Raw genomic sequence first — 15,106 nt, 5'->3', positions numbered from 1 at the left:
ATACCAGGAAACATCCAACTCTCTTTGCAATACATACATATTCATTCTTAGCTGAAATACTTAGCCCAGACCCCTAAACACAATGAACACACACTTTGTTATAGTTCAGAGACTTAGAATATTTAGTCTGTTTCAGAATTAAGAAACCTGTAAGAAAAACATTAAAAATTTAACTAAAAACAAAAAAAAACATATTATTTTAAAATACTTTCACAGCTCCTACAACTCTAAATTTAAGACAATACATGACAGAAAGCCGAGGTTGCAATTTCTCATGCAGTATTTTCTAAAACAATGGTAGCGCGTAAACAAAGTGAGTCTTTCTACAAACACTCCTTGGCAAGTGCATAAATAATATTAGAAATATAAGTAGATAACCTAATTAGTTTACAGAGATACAAGTCAGTAGAATTCTACTTCTAGGGGGGAACAGCATTTCCCTTATAAACTATGGATCCGAGTTCAGTCTAATTTAAAAAATCAACTTCAAACCTCAACAAGTTGTGAGGCACAAGTTTCCTACACAAACATTTTTAAAAAAAAAGAATTCAACTTGAATGCTAACAATTATTTTAGTCTTTTAGTTGCTTAAAGACTAACTAATCATTTACTCTAACAGGTCAAACTAAACCATTTAGCTTAAGTACTACTGAGGCTACTACTAATTACTTTTAAATTGTACAATTGTGGACTTAAAAGCAGTAGCAGACCTGTTTTTACCTTTTACCTCAAGTCCTAAAAGTATTTGCCTACATTCATTCCATGACAAACATCAAATTTTAATTCATGCTAACCTCCCTCAACTGTAACTCAAATATCATGATATATAGAATTTTATTACATTACTTTCTTAAGTCCCTTTTTAATTCGTTTAACTGGTGTCTTAGTTACTTTTCTATTATTGTGAGGAGACACCAAGACCAAGGCAACTTAAGTTTATTTTGGATGCCTGCTTTCAGTTTCAGAGGCTGAATTCATGACCACCACGGCAAAAAGGATGGGAGCAAAGAGACAAGGCACTGGAACAGTAGCTCGGAGCTTATACATTACCAGAAAGCCAGAGGGAGAGTGACAAACTATGACCCACCCCTCGTGACACACTTCCTCAAATAAGGCCACACTTCCTTCTCAAACTGTCCAATTTGGAAACAAAGATTCAAATACTTGAGCCTATGAATGGTATTCTCACACAAACCACAACTGGTTAATAAGATTCAACTTAGTGCATAAGTCAGAAATGCACTACCACTACCACCAGCAGCAACTATTAGCCATGTTGACTACACACTGCTAATCTACGTGTAATTACTTAGGGCTGTACACAGATCAACATACTCAGAGACAGTTACCAACTCCATCTTCTGAAGACTTGCAACTAATTTTCACACTTTAAGTAGCAGGGTAGGTAGCAACTCAAGACTAGGACAGAGGAGACATCATCATGGTTCTCAAATTCCCCATCTGCTAGATCAGTGTGCCCTGTTGGCCAGCACTCCAGATTATAAATTCTTATAATCAGTTGGCACATCAGTATTAAATTTGCCATGTAATCGTTTATAATCCACTGGTGCCAACCTTAAATGTTCTATACCAAGATCCTTACTGAGTAGGGTTTGTATTTTGCTCGGTAAGACCTTTTTGTGTTTTCGTCGTCTTCTTTACCTTTGGCATTAAAATTTTGACCTAGACTTGTAATTTTTTTTGTTAAAAATGTATTTCCTTCAAGCTTTACATGGGGTAGCTTATCATAATGAAACACAAGACTTCCACTCATTTTCCCCCTCACATATCTCAACCACTTCCTTTGGACTTTACCTTTTCTTGGCTTCCCAGCAGCTTACCCTCAAATTATACACCAGATAAAATTCCCAGTAGACTATCAGAACAATAATCAACAGAAAAAAAAAATCTCATGTCTCCCAAAAATACTGTTTAACCCCACACTGGGTCTCCTTTAAAATTCCAAAACCAAAGTTACTCAGATAACCAAAATATATTCAGAATGAAAAGGAAATTACATAAATCACTAGATTCCTATGTCCCACTTCATCAACAGAACCTTTAAGGATTTTACTGAATCTGCCTCCTTTCCTAATTTTGGTAAATATTCATTAAGATTCTTGAAGTTACAAGTTTCACGTTCCTCTATTGCCTATTTCACTTCCCCAGATTAAGTGGAGAAGGGAAGGAGAATCTACAAAAGTTACATACAAGGTAAGTGTAAAAAATGTGAGACATAAATCCTACTTCAAAGATAATTATGGCTCAACTAGACAAGACACATTCAAAGTGTTGGCAATGATTTTATAATGTGTCCATAATAATCTAGTTCTTTAATATCTTAAAAGGTACCTCGCATAAAAATGCTTATACAAGTTTGTTCGATGTCTAAATTTTTTATTAGAAGTAACTGTAGTATTCTCCAAAGCAAAAAAGTTAACTGTTCCTCGTGGTAGCACATGCCTTTAAACCAACACTCAGGCAGCAGAGTCAGAGACATAACTCAGTTCTAGGATATCCTGGTCTGTACTAGCAAAGGCCAAGACAGCTAGAGCTACAGACACCGTATCTCAAACATACTCACAGTTGTAATTACCACAGAAAGATGGCTCGGCAGATAAAAGAACTTCCACTACACGTGATAATCTGAGTTTGATCTGCTAGAATCAACATGGTGGAGAGAACCACATGTTGATCTGTTATATCCGCATGCGTTAGGGTGGGTCGTGCTAAAACACACACTCAAATTTTATATATTTAAAGACTTAAAAACTAACCTTTTCCTTAAGGGAACAAAGAAAAAAATTCTATCCCATATGCCCAAAATTCTTTCACCCTATACGTAAATCCTTCTATTAGCTTCACCTGGGTCTTAGATTTTAAACAGCGATTTTCAAGACTGAGACACACGTATCTAGTGAACGCAGACCCTGGGTTGGACTCCAAACCAACACCCTGACAAACCAATTTCTCATCTTAATCGATCCATGTAAATACCATGTTCTGATCTGAAACCTTGTATTTGCTCTTTGCTTTTGATGGACCAGATTAATTTCTTACTACACTGTCGAACACATAAAGCACTGTTAAATAGCTGAGTATGCATTGAAAAATGCTGGGTTCCCTCAATATCAAGTTTCTTCTAATTGTGCATCTGAAAAAAAAATTATCACCCTAACTACCAGTAATATCAGACATGAAGTCAACTCTAAAATATTTTTCTATAGGTATGAGTATCAAACTGTTCCCTTTCATAAACTATCTGTTCCATGAAAATAACTGAGAAGTTTTTTATTATTTACTGCAATCCATACTACAATGTTCTTCAGTGTACTAAAAAGGTATTACAGCCAATGTCTTCTTTGACACATCAGGACGTACGACAGTTAACAGAGGCATTCATCCCTACCTAACCCACTAGTTTCCACAAGCCGGACTGATTCTTTAACTTCCTCGAAACTATGTTCAGTTTTTGTTTGTTTGTATTTCATAGTTTCGATCCCAAAACAGCAACAGGGAAATAAGCTTGGGGCCCCGAGATACCTAACAATCACCTAATCAAATACAAAACCCTGCCCACTCACCATACCGCTAAGAAAAATTTTCTTTACTATTCTTTTGTATTAAAAGTTTATTTGGCCGGGCAATGGTGGCGCATCTCTGTGAGTTCGAGGCCAGCCTGGTCTACAAGAGCTAGCTAGTTCCAGGACAGGCTCCAAACTACAGACAAACCATGTCTAGAAAAACCAAAAAAGTTCATTTGACTATTTGATGAACATATGAGGACTTTAATTTCTAGATAGGAAAATAGCTAATCTACTGTAAAGAGCTGTTCTATGCATACACTCTTCCTACTCAATCAACTGTACAACTGACCTTAAATTTATTAAAGCTTTAGCTATTTTTAATGAGTTTTCAGAGAGTTAATACATTACTATAGCAAACATATCCAGGTACTTTTACAACAGCTGCTTAGTGAAGCAGTCAGTCCTGTCAATTAAAACTACTACTAGCACTCTTCTCATTAAATAACAGTTACAATTTTTCTAGAAAACAAATGAAGAAATAAACCCATTTCCAAGGCTGTTAGCAATGCCAAGTTAGTTTAAACTACTGAACAGATTATAAAATAACAACAAGCTTATCAGGAACATTCTTTTTCTAAAGCTTAATTACAATTTCTGGGAAATGCTTAATAAGGTAATACAATACCAAAAATGTTTTCACTTTGAACTACTGCACTGTTTTAAAATGAGCTGGTTTTTCACAAAGATGCATCTTTTCAAAATCTACCATTCATTTACTTTCTACCACACAAGCTATAAAGGCTTGTAATTTTCTTAAATTCCAAACTGCTTTCTCCCGATAAATGTACTAATCAAATGTCAAAAAGTAATCCTTTGAGAGAGGAGGAAACATACTCAAGAAGTAGAAAAAGTATATTAGCTAAAAACTGAATATTCTAATAAAAAATGTTTAAATTACACATTTTAAAGAAGAACATACTAAATATTTAAAAACAAAAATATCGCATCTGTTCTACTTCTCCAGACATTTAAAATTCTTTCCCTAATTCAATCAAGTCAGTCTCATTTATCTCCTAAGTTCTATCCACACCACAGGTTCATGTCACTGACCACTAAATACGTGCTACACATCACCTTCTTACAATGCAACTGAAAATCACACCGTAACCAAGTTATTTCTAAAACCGACTAAATGTCCTATAAATGCCAACACATAAAAGCATAGAAGAAAGTAAGATTTGTGGGACAATATATATCGCTACTTATACAGAACATAACTATAAGATACAGAAAACAACTATGCAGGCAAAAGTTATGAGGCTCAATATGGCCATAAGCAGAGCAGCTATCAGAAAGCAGGATCTTAAGGAGCTATCATAAATAATAATTACAAAGGATTCCTCCATGAGTTGACATACAAGTACTATACTATTAATTTCCCTTACCCACAAATAAATCATATTAGTTACTGTTCTAAAAGTAACTTTTTAAAAAGTGATTTTTTTGCTCTTACCATATCCAACTGAACAATCTATTAATACTTCACATTTTATGACATCTGTAACATTTCACAGAAGATGTAGTACCACGTAACTAAACCTGACCTTTAAAATGAAATTTCTACTGAAGGGATATATTATCACCAAGAAAAAATTAATAAAAAAATTAAGAAGCCACCTGGCATGTCTAAGACAGTCTACTTCATACTATTCTAAAACTGGTAACTCCGTCAGTAAAGCTCCGTAGCTAACTGTAGAGAACGACAGTTAGAAAAGCATTCATTTTAAAGATGGAGTACTTACTTAAGAATGGTTTTTGCACTGCTGCAGTCTTCAAATCGAATGGAGTATCCAACTTCCTGGCCTAACATTACATCCATTTCATCAGCAACTCTCTGAGCCACACTCATTGCAGCCACTCTTCTGGGTTGTGTACAGGCAACTCCTCTTTTGGGTCCTGGCAATGATCGCATATACTCCACACACCACTGTGGTATCTATGAAGCAATTTGACATTTAAATTTTTTTATACTTTACTTAAATACAAACTATATGCACCATCAAGTACTTTATTTCACTCCAAAAATTTAAGACAAAATTCTATTATGCAAATAAACTGTTTATAACTCAGGTTACGATAACATGAACTCTCTAAGCTAGAAGTGTTCGTAGGTAACACTGATGTGATATAACTATACTCCTGGGTGGGCTAGGTCCACTCAGACTGCTCAATATGCTCAAGAGTAAGCTGTACCATAACTATTTTTTAAACAAGGGGGAAAAAACACCCAATTTAAATTCCACCCTTTAAAAACCTCAAAAGTTAAACTATAACGTAGTTCTGAAAAACACATTTTTAATTATAAAATGTAAGCACAACTATCATATATATCCTCTTATGACTATAAATTACAATTCATCAAAAGGTCATATTACTTTTCCTCCAGGAGTGGTAAGCATAATGACAGTACTTTAGGTACGATCTTAAAAGTAAGTTCTTAAAATTGCCACCTTCAAGTTCAATAGGATTAAGAGCAGCAGCCAAGGAAAAGAAAATTCCAAGCTCAAGGTAGTCGTTATGATGAACTGTTACACTATGGAGACACGAAGGGATTCTCACTGTTTGGTTCTATAGTCATTTAACTGGAAAGAATAATGAGATGCCAATGTTCACCACCTTCAGTAAGAGTCCACTGCTACAAGTACCTGGGCCTGCCTCCGTCAAAGCTTCTGAGATCACAATAGCTACAGAATGCAGAGGGTTTGGATCTAAGCATTTATATGATGCTACCTGATGAAAAACCTTAGTTGGCACACTTATATTTTAGATTACTTTAGCCATTATAGGCTAACTATTGCATAAAAAAATAACACAAAGGGGAGGTAACTATGCTATTCTCCAAAGAAAATAGTATCTTTCAAGGGTTTACATAAAGAAAACTACAAACTAAAATAACAGTATCTCCCCTAGTTCTGTAAACCAACAGACCCATGGTCAGGTGCTTTTCTTGGAAAGCTTTATTTATTTGCCTTCATTTCACAGATCCTCCTCTAAAAGTAGAAAATAAAATGTGGTGACCAAGTATTGTGAAATTCAAACCACTGACTAGCAGATCAAACGAACAATTAATCCTTACTTCTTAAGTGTTTGGATTTTGGGAAAAAATCCATTCCAGTAAAATGAATGATTTAATCTCATTTTAGAAACAAGACAGTTAGGTTAATTTGGCAAATCTCAATCTTTTAGGGGCTCTTTGTATTCTTAACTGATGACAAAGCAATACACTTACCTATTAATTCCTAATAAAAACCCATCTTCTATAAACTTGTGCTTTGTTCCTACAAAAAATATTTTTTCAAACAAAACTTTCCTAGTAGGGTACATATTTTACATTGTCCCAATAACAATGTCTGCCTTGATAGCACTTGGTTCTCATCATATCCTCATCTGCACAATGCAAATAATCTTAAAAGGCGAGCTATAAAAAACTTAAAATGGATAAAGTATGAAAAATACATAGCTCCTGTCTTTCCAAAAGTGATAAACAAGTTAAACAAAGATTGGCAATATTATGTAAACTTACTGGTATAATATATGAATTTAAAATTCAATGACTAATAAATTTACATCTATAATCTTCAAGAATCATTTTTAAAGATTTCAACACATAAAAGTTGGAGGGTTTTTTGAAACAGAATCTATTTCTGTACACCAGGCTGCCCTTTTGCCTCTGCCTCCCAAGCAATGAGATTAAAGGTGTCACCAAACACAGCTAAAACTTTGAGCTCTTAATATCATGTTGTCCCTCAATTAAGTCTTTTTAATATTTTTGGTTGCTACAGTATCAAAATGTCTCCATGAAATACTTAAATTGAATTGTAGTACATAATTTTAAAAAGAAATTTAAAAATAAACCCTAAACCATACATGAAATTCCATGTCTGTAATAACAGATTACAGAAGGATGCCAAACTAGAGGCAAGCCTAGACTACAGAGCAAGACCTTTGCTCAAAAAAGCCATATAGATCAATGCACTTGCCTGGCAGTATACTCAATTATAAATGTTCACCTATATTCACAGGCATGAAAAAAATAATCCAATAAAAGCATATTATCTTTGCATATTTTCAGAACACATGAAAAGCAGTTAATTTCACTCAACTTGGCAAGGAAATGCCTATTAATCCCCATAAGCACTACTACTTTTCACTTATCAGATTAATAAGAGTTTAAGTTCAGGGATATAACCAAACAGTTTACAGATGTTTATGGAACAGTAAGTTGACACGCTCCTTAAGAAAAGGGCTACAATAAATCCAATCAGTTCAAAATCTATAAACATACTTGCCCCCAAAGCCAGCAAACAAAGCATTATGGTCAGCAAGTAAACACTAGCTAAAGACACTTGCCATTAAACCGACAGCTTGAATTCAATCTTTCTTCATTCTTTCTTTTTCCTTTTTGATTTTCAAGACAGGGTTTCTCTAGAGCTTTGGAGCCTGTCCTGGCCTCGAACTCACAGAGATCTGCCTGCATCTGCCTTCTAAGTTAAAGGTGGCATGCACCAACACCACTTGGCTTCTAACCTTTTTCTTTCTGTGAGATGGTAACTCATGTAGACAAGGGCAGCCTTGAATTTAGCAACCCGACTACCTGATTCCTAAATGCTGGAATTAAAAGGTATCTGTCACCATGACAGAACTTTTGACACTATTCACATAATTCAAATATTTTAACAAAGAAACAACTACCCCAATAGTTCAGATCTCCCTACACAAGCACTAGAAAACAAACTCTGTACTCTTAACTCTATCTCAGGGCTAAAATGTGTTGGAAATTATCCCTGCCATACTCAAGAAGATGAGAAAACATCAGTTATTTTTCCTGTATAGACTAAAAAACCCCAATACTCTCTATTGGAATAAATACCATGAAAGTCACTAAAAGGTGATCACCAAAGTACTCTTCTTCAAGGTATTCTACACGACAATGGGAAACGACCACCATGACCAATCAGCACATTTAGTTAAGTTTAAACAAGAACATATTTAACAACTCACCTGTGTTGTCTTACCAGACCCAGTCTCACCAACGAGTACGAATGACTGATGTCTAACAAGAATATCTGTAAACCTATCCTTGTATTCCCAAACAGGGAGCTGAAGCCGTTTCTTTAGAATATCATAATATCGAGGAGTATGGGGCAGGTTGGTAAATGGATTAATGCACTGTGGAAGTGATGTGTGACCTGCATGTCCGGTGTGTGTTGAATGGGCAGAATGTGTAGAATGTGTTGAATGAGCTGAGTGGGTTGAATGAGCGGAATGAGAAGCTTTTAAAGGCGGCAATCCAGCACTGATAAGCATAGCGTTGGTGGAAGCTCTCAATTCCTTTTCCTTTTCTTTCTCCCTCTCCCGCTCTCTATCTCCTCTATCGCGTTCTCGGTCACGATCTTTAGATCGGTCTTCTCTATCACGGTCTCTATCCCGGTCTTTCCTGGAAATAAAAAAATTGAGAAATCAGAGGATTATATATATAAAAACATGTCTCTCAATGAACTATTAGAAATGATCGGATTCTTTGTGCACCAACCATTAACATCCTTACTAGATGAGGTCTCTTGTTTCATCCTTCTAAAACCTGAAGTATGACAACATTAAGACCTGATTCACAGGCCACCAAAATGACCCAGCAGATAAATGTTTTATTAAGCCTGAGAGTCTGAAGTCAATACCCAGGACCCATATGGTAGTAAAGAGGTCCAACTCTTCTATGCTCTCCTCACCAAAAAATGCAATATAACATAACTTAAAAGAGAAAACCTGAAGCTAGACATGGTGACACAAACCTTTAATGCCAACACTTGGGAGGTAAAGGCAGGTCGATCTCTTTGAGTTCGTATCTATGACAGATAATAGAGTAAATCCAACTCATATACCATAAGCTGCCATATGGTTGGCTGGAACTAAAATAAGTCATTGTGGAGATGACAGAAACAAATCCTTAAGCCTGTCATTGCTCTTTATTTACAACACATAAAGTCCATTTCCTATGACTCAAGCACTTATATAGCATAGCAAGAAAGAGCATTCACTCTCCAGTCAAGTAGGGGAGCGACCTTAAGCAAAATAAAACTAAAATGCTTACTAAATACAGCACTGGTAAACTGATAACTTTATCTGATCGAGTTCTTAAAATATGGGATTCTCGTTGGGTGGTGGTGGCACAAACTTTTAAACGGAGGCAGGCAGACCTCTGTGAGTTCAAGGCTAGTCTGGTCTAGAGTTAGTTCCAGGACAGCTAGGGCTGTTGCACAGAGAAACCCTATCTTGAAAAACAACAAAAAAATACGGGACTCTATTCTGTACAAACATGCAGTGAAGAAAAAAGCCTTAATAGCATGGGACTTCTCCCATCCTAATATCCACCTACTACAGAATTATAAAACATAGGACACAAAACTAAAATAAAGCTTCACCTGTCACCCACAACCCAAAGAAAGTAAAAGTATATAGGTAAAAGATTACTTTAAAAATACTAAGAAAAATGACCAGGCCATAGTGGTGTAGCCTTTAACCCCAGCACTTGGAAGGCAGGGGAATTCAGATCTCTGAGTTCAAATCTTTGCAGCCTGGGCTACAAAGAGAGATTCAGGACAGCTATAACTGTTACATAGGGAAACCTGCCTTGAAAACGGAGAGGGGGAGTGGAAGAGGGAAGAGAGAGGAAGGAGACAGGGAAAAGGAGAGAAGGAGGGAGGGAAAGGGGGAGAGAGGGAGAAAGAGAGAAAATAGAGAAATACAAGTCTCAAAATTTCAAACTTGAACATTAACCTATCTTTGAAAAATATCCCCAACCATCACCTTTGTTAATTTTGCTTCTCATTTAAGTGTTCCTTAAGTGGGTGTTTACATCACCGCAAAATGTGAGTTAAGAAAGTTTATAAAGCAAAGAAATAATCATATAGACTCAAACAGCTCAAAGACTAGATACCTTTGCAGGCCTAGTGGTTGGGTGGGTAAAAGCACTTGCTGTGAAAGCAAGCGAACCTGAGTTCAAATCTGAAGCTCCCTTGTACGCAAGGCATGGCCTCATGGTACCTGTCACCCCAGCACTGGTGACGGTGAAGGGAGACAGGTGGGATCTTGAGAGTTTGCAGGCCAGTTTAGCAAAAACAGTCAGCTTCTGATTCAGTGAAACCCTGTTTATAACAAGCAGGAGTGTGTGAAAACGGTTTCTTTGTAGATATCGCTTCATTACAAAGGATAAAAAGAAGCTGAATAAGTATCTTCCATATTTAAGAATATGGAATCAGACAGTTAAGATACAGACCTAACCTTTCCAAATCAACAAAACCTGGGGAAAGATACTAGAGAAAGCAATCCACGTAATGCTATGTGATAAATTAATACCTACACTTACACCTTTTCCAGGACACAGTTCACCTACAGCACTATTACTATAGCAGAGAAAGAAGTGCAATGTAAAACACAAGAACCTGCTGATCAATAAAGTGAGAATTTCACACACAGCCCAAAAAGAGGGTCATAGCAACCACAGCTGCAAAACCACAGCAAAGACGTAAGACTAGCTTATCTACTATGCAAAATGAAAATATTAACAAACCATCAAGAAAACATTTGGAATGCAGAAAACTAATTCAATTGCCTAGGAATGTTGCAGTTCACACTGGATACTCTGAATAACAAAAGTTAAAAAAAGCCCTGTTATATCCCTCTCCATACATAGGTCCACGTGTCCATGTGCATGGTTTCTTGTTTAAATAGGCACTGATCATAAAAAGTTGTTCATAAAAATTTGCTAGTTAAGCATAATTTTAAAGAAAGTAAAAACAATCCTGATGTGGTGGTACACATCTTTAATCCCAAAACTTGGGAGACAGGCAGAATTCGCTGGTCTATACAGTGAGTTTCTAGGACAGCCAGAGCTATTGGGGTGGGGGTGGGGGTTGGGGGGCAGGGAGGAAGAGAGAGAAAAGAGCGAACTACTCTAAATAGTTCTTAGTTAACACTGAAATTTATCAAGAAAAGTCAGTGTTTCCTTGCTTGCATATAAGTTCTGTCCACTGATATGGAACTAAAAACATTAAATAAGCTGATGCTGTGATAATGTTCTCTGGCATATCTGAAATGTAATAATAATTACTGATTACTACTGATGGTCCAGTTTAAAATGTACATAGAATAACAGGCACAAATATATTGATAATAATGATGGAACTACTCTACATTAGAATATTATATTAACACTGCTTTTTCTGACAATCTCACTTTCAGAACTTCTTAGAAATTCTAAGATTTCTAAGATACTTCACTTCTAAGATTTCACGGATACTAATACTTTCCATCTACAAAGTAACAAAAACTTGGGAATTACTTAACATCACTGAGCAAGACAGGAGACACGCCTTACAACTGGAGTACTATGCAACCTATGGGAAGGCTAATGTTGCTGATGAGTGAAAAAAAAAATCAAAGCATACATCCACACAAATCCTGAGAGCTCACTGTTATTACTGTTCTCACTCATGAATAAATATGCTCTCCAAAGATATAAATGAAGATTTGGAGGAATTTACAGCTTTTCCCCCCTTTATATCTTTGCATAAGAATTATTTCTTGTCCACTGCATCTGATTATTTAATCTCAGATACCACACAGGATTGCACCAAAACACTTCTACATACAAAGCACCTACAACAGTATCAGGTACTATTCTATAATTAAAAGTTCTGATCAGGAATACTAAAAACCATTAAAATGAAAATGTCCATATCTTCAGATTCTTCCAGAACTGGTGAGATGCTCAGCCAGTAAAAGCACTTGCCACCAAGACTGGAAAACTGAGTTGATCCTTGAGGTCCACATGGTGGAAGAAAGTAACTGACTACCACGTTTTCTTCCTAACACCACAAGCAGTGGCATGTATGTGTACACACACACACACACACACACACACACACACACACGAGTACTGGAAAGATAAGACAACAGGGTCTGGTGACAGCTGGGCTCACAAGCCTATGCTGTCAAATACAATAAGCAAGAGGGGGGAGGGAGGGGTAAAGTACATTCAAACTAAGTGAGGGGGGCTGGAGAAGGAACCAAGCACAAATGTTGTATAAATTCATTACTAAAGAAAACCACTTCTATAAGAAAAGGTACTCAAAAAACTTAGGAAACAGTGTAAAAACTGCCCTCCAGAATCTCTAGAAATTAAGGAATTACTGTACAAATGAACTAACTCTTCTATACTCACCGACAAACATGTAACATTCAAAAGAAATATGAAGCTACCATGCTACACCAAAAGTCCATTGAACCAAGGTTGTTTTGCAAAAAGGAAACCACTACACTTGTAACATGGAATCCCTAATCCCAATAAAAGCTTTCTGAATGGTGAAAATACACACAAAAAGCACTTAATGAACCGTTTCCCAGTGTTTATTCCAATGCGACTTCTGAGGAGAGAAAGTCAGTTGCACCTTAGCCAAATGTGACATTTCAGCTTCACAGAAGTTCAGAACCAAATGTTGTCCCCTGCCTTTACCAACCCAATATAGATGTCATTACGACAGGTGGTGATGTCTAACTACATTACTAAGTTTCATGTTGAGAAAGAGTCCTAGACGCCACTAGAAAGTATGGAAAAGCTCACTGTAACTTTGCTCTCCCTTGGAAAATATCACTGTGTTACAACCTCGAAGTACTGCGACCGAGCTCATATACTAACAGTGGGATTTTTGCTTGAGGAGACTAAGAAGCTGTCTTGTGGTGCTGTTATTTCAACGCCCAGTATTGCAAGATTTAAGAAAAACACAAAAAAATACAAAATCCAAAAGTGACAAACCCGATCCAGTACTTCAATCTTATGAGAGTATCAGAACACATCCTTATCCTGACTTATACTTCACACTGTTAGAACTCAAAACTCCAAAGGGCTGCCCGTGAATTAAAAACTCACAGGGCACAAGAAAACGATGAAATCATGCAACAAATTTGGATAGTCTGTCTTCCAAACAGACTATCTGTTTTGTTTTAATGAACAATTAAAATGTGGATTCTGTTTTGTTTTAATGAACCAAACAGATCTCTGTATTGCCGAAGTGAAAACACACGACGGCCTGAGGCGGCGGGCAGGAATATAAACCACAGTGCATCCAAAGTATGAAACTGGGAAAAACAAAACCATGGAGGAAAAATAGTAACTGCATTACATGTATAACTGCTTACATGATACATGCCTCTTCCCTCTGCGAAAGTCTAAGAAAGGAGCCCAATAGCCAGATCAGGAATCGGTGCGAGCATTTCTCAATCGGCACGTGGGTTATGTTTGCTCCTACATGCTTAACAACACTTTTTGAAAAGTGAGTCCAAAGTGGCGAACGGAAAGGAAATAACTTATGGAGCGGAGGAGGGCACACATCTTTTCGCAACCCTATTCCAGTGATGCTCAGCAGAGACGATTTTTAAGCAAAGCAGGAAATAAAGGAGATGGCGGGAGGGCAGGCGGAGGGCGGAAGTTGGCAACGGCCTCCGCTGAAGTGCCTCAATGGAAGGAGGCCCGTCGTCTCCCGCCAAACACTGAGCCCCGCGGTGGGAGCGCCTCTCTTTGCAAGCGGACTGCTCCCGCCGCCGCCCAGGGACGCCCCGCGGCCCGGTGCCCTTGACCGCCGCCGGCTTCCGGCCGCTCTCCCCGGCTGAGGGCCTCACGCGAGCACCGAGGCCTCGCGGCCCGCTCCTCGTGGCCGCCGCAGGCCTCTCGCCCTCGCCGCACACACTCAGCCCGCGCCCACGGCCGCCCGGGGCCAGACAAAGACTCGGCCGCCGGGCCTGCTCCTCGCCACAAGCCAACAAAAGCCTGGGCCGCCACCGCGCGCCCCGGCCTGCCTTACCCATCGGTCCCCGCACGCTTCTTGCCGGAGGGGTAATCCTCCCCAAGATCCAACCGGTGCCGCTTGGACATCCTCGCACTCCTAGAGCGAACGCTTAGGAAGGAAGGGAGAAGAGAGACTCCGGCGGCCTGATCCGCACAGGAGAGGCCCGCTGCTCAACTCGCGGGGACCCCCACCCCTCCCGCCACCACAGCCCGCTCGCTGCGGCCCGAACCAGGAGCTAAAATGGCGGCGCGACGAGGGCTGGGCCTGCGCACGCGCCTCCGCGGCGGGCGTGCCGGTGCGGTGCGCGCGCACGCCGAGCGGGACCGCCAGCCCCTCCCGCCGTGCGATTGGCTGAGAGGTTCCTGAGCTCCGCGGGCTCCTCCCTCTTCCTCCGAGTGGTGCGCCAGTCTGAGTGGCGGCTTGGCGGGATGGAGACCGGGCTCAAGCTGTTACTTGCCGTCTAGAGTTCACTCGGAAAGTTGAAAAAGCCTGGTCCGAGTTAGGAAATCTATCCGTCTGTGTCTTTTCTTTTGCTTTTATAGGGTCTGTAGCTCAGCAAGATTAGGAAACTAATGATGATCACCCAGCTGATAAGTGGCCGAGCAGGACCCAACTATTTCATAACTCCAGAACCAGAATTTGCAGTTGTTATGCCCTATACCCAACTGGGTGAGAAAA

At 38.7% G+C, this 15,106-nt stretch overlaps 1 protein-coding gene across 1 annotated transcript in view; it reads right to left on the bottom strand.

Annotated features, from left to right (window-relative positions):
- Dhx15 (DEAH-box helicase 15) overlaps positions 1 to 14,665 on the bottom strand; it is a 40,307-nt gene extending 25,642 nt beyond the window's left edge. Inside the window, exons 1-3 of the mRNA XM_085691903.2 lie at positions 14,444 to 14,665; positions 8,589 to 9,024; positions 5,330 to 5,523 (exon numbers count right to left, since the gene is read on the bottom strand). Coding sequence (XP_085548029.1) covers positions 5,330 to 5,523; positions 8,589 to 9,024; positions 14,444 to 14,514 — 701 coding nt within the window. The 5' untranslated portion in view covers positions 14,515 to 14,665. The remainder of the gene's footprint in view (positions 1 to 5,329; positions 5,524 to 8,588; positions 9,025 to 14,443) is intronic.
- Between the last annotated feature and the right edge of the window lie 441 nt (positions 14,666 to 15,106).

The sequence above is a fragment of the Myodes glareolus genome, chromosome 8 (assembly GCF_982192425.1).
Source record: "Myodes glareolus chromosome 8, mMyoGla1.1, whole genome shotgun sequence".
NCBI classification, from domain to species: Eukaryota; Metazoa; Chordata; class Mammalia; order Rodentia; family Cricetidae; genus Myodes; species Myodes glareolus.
Note: the sequence above shows the minus strand (reverse complement) of the source record. Positions and strands in the feature narration are given on the sequence as shown.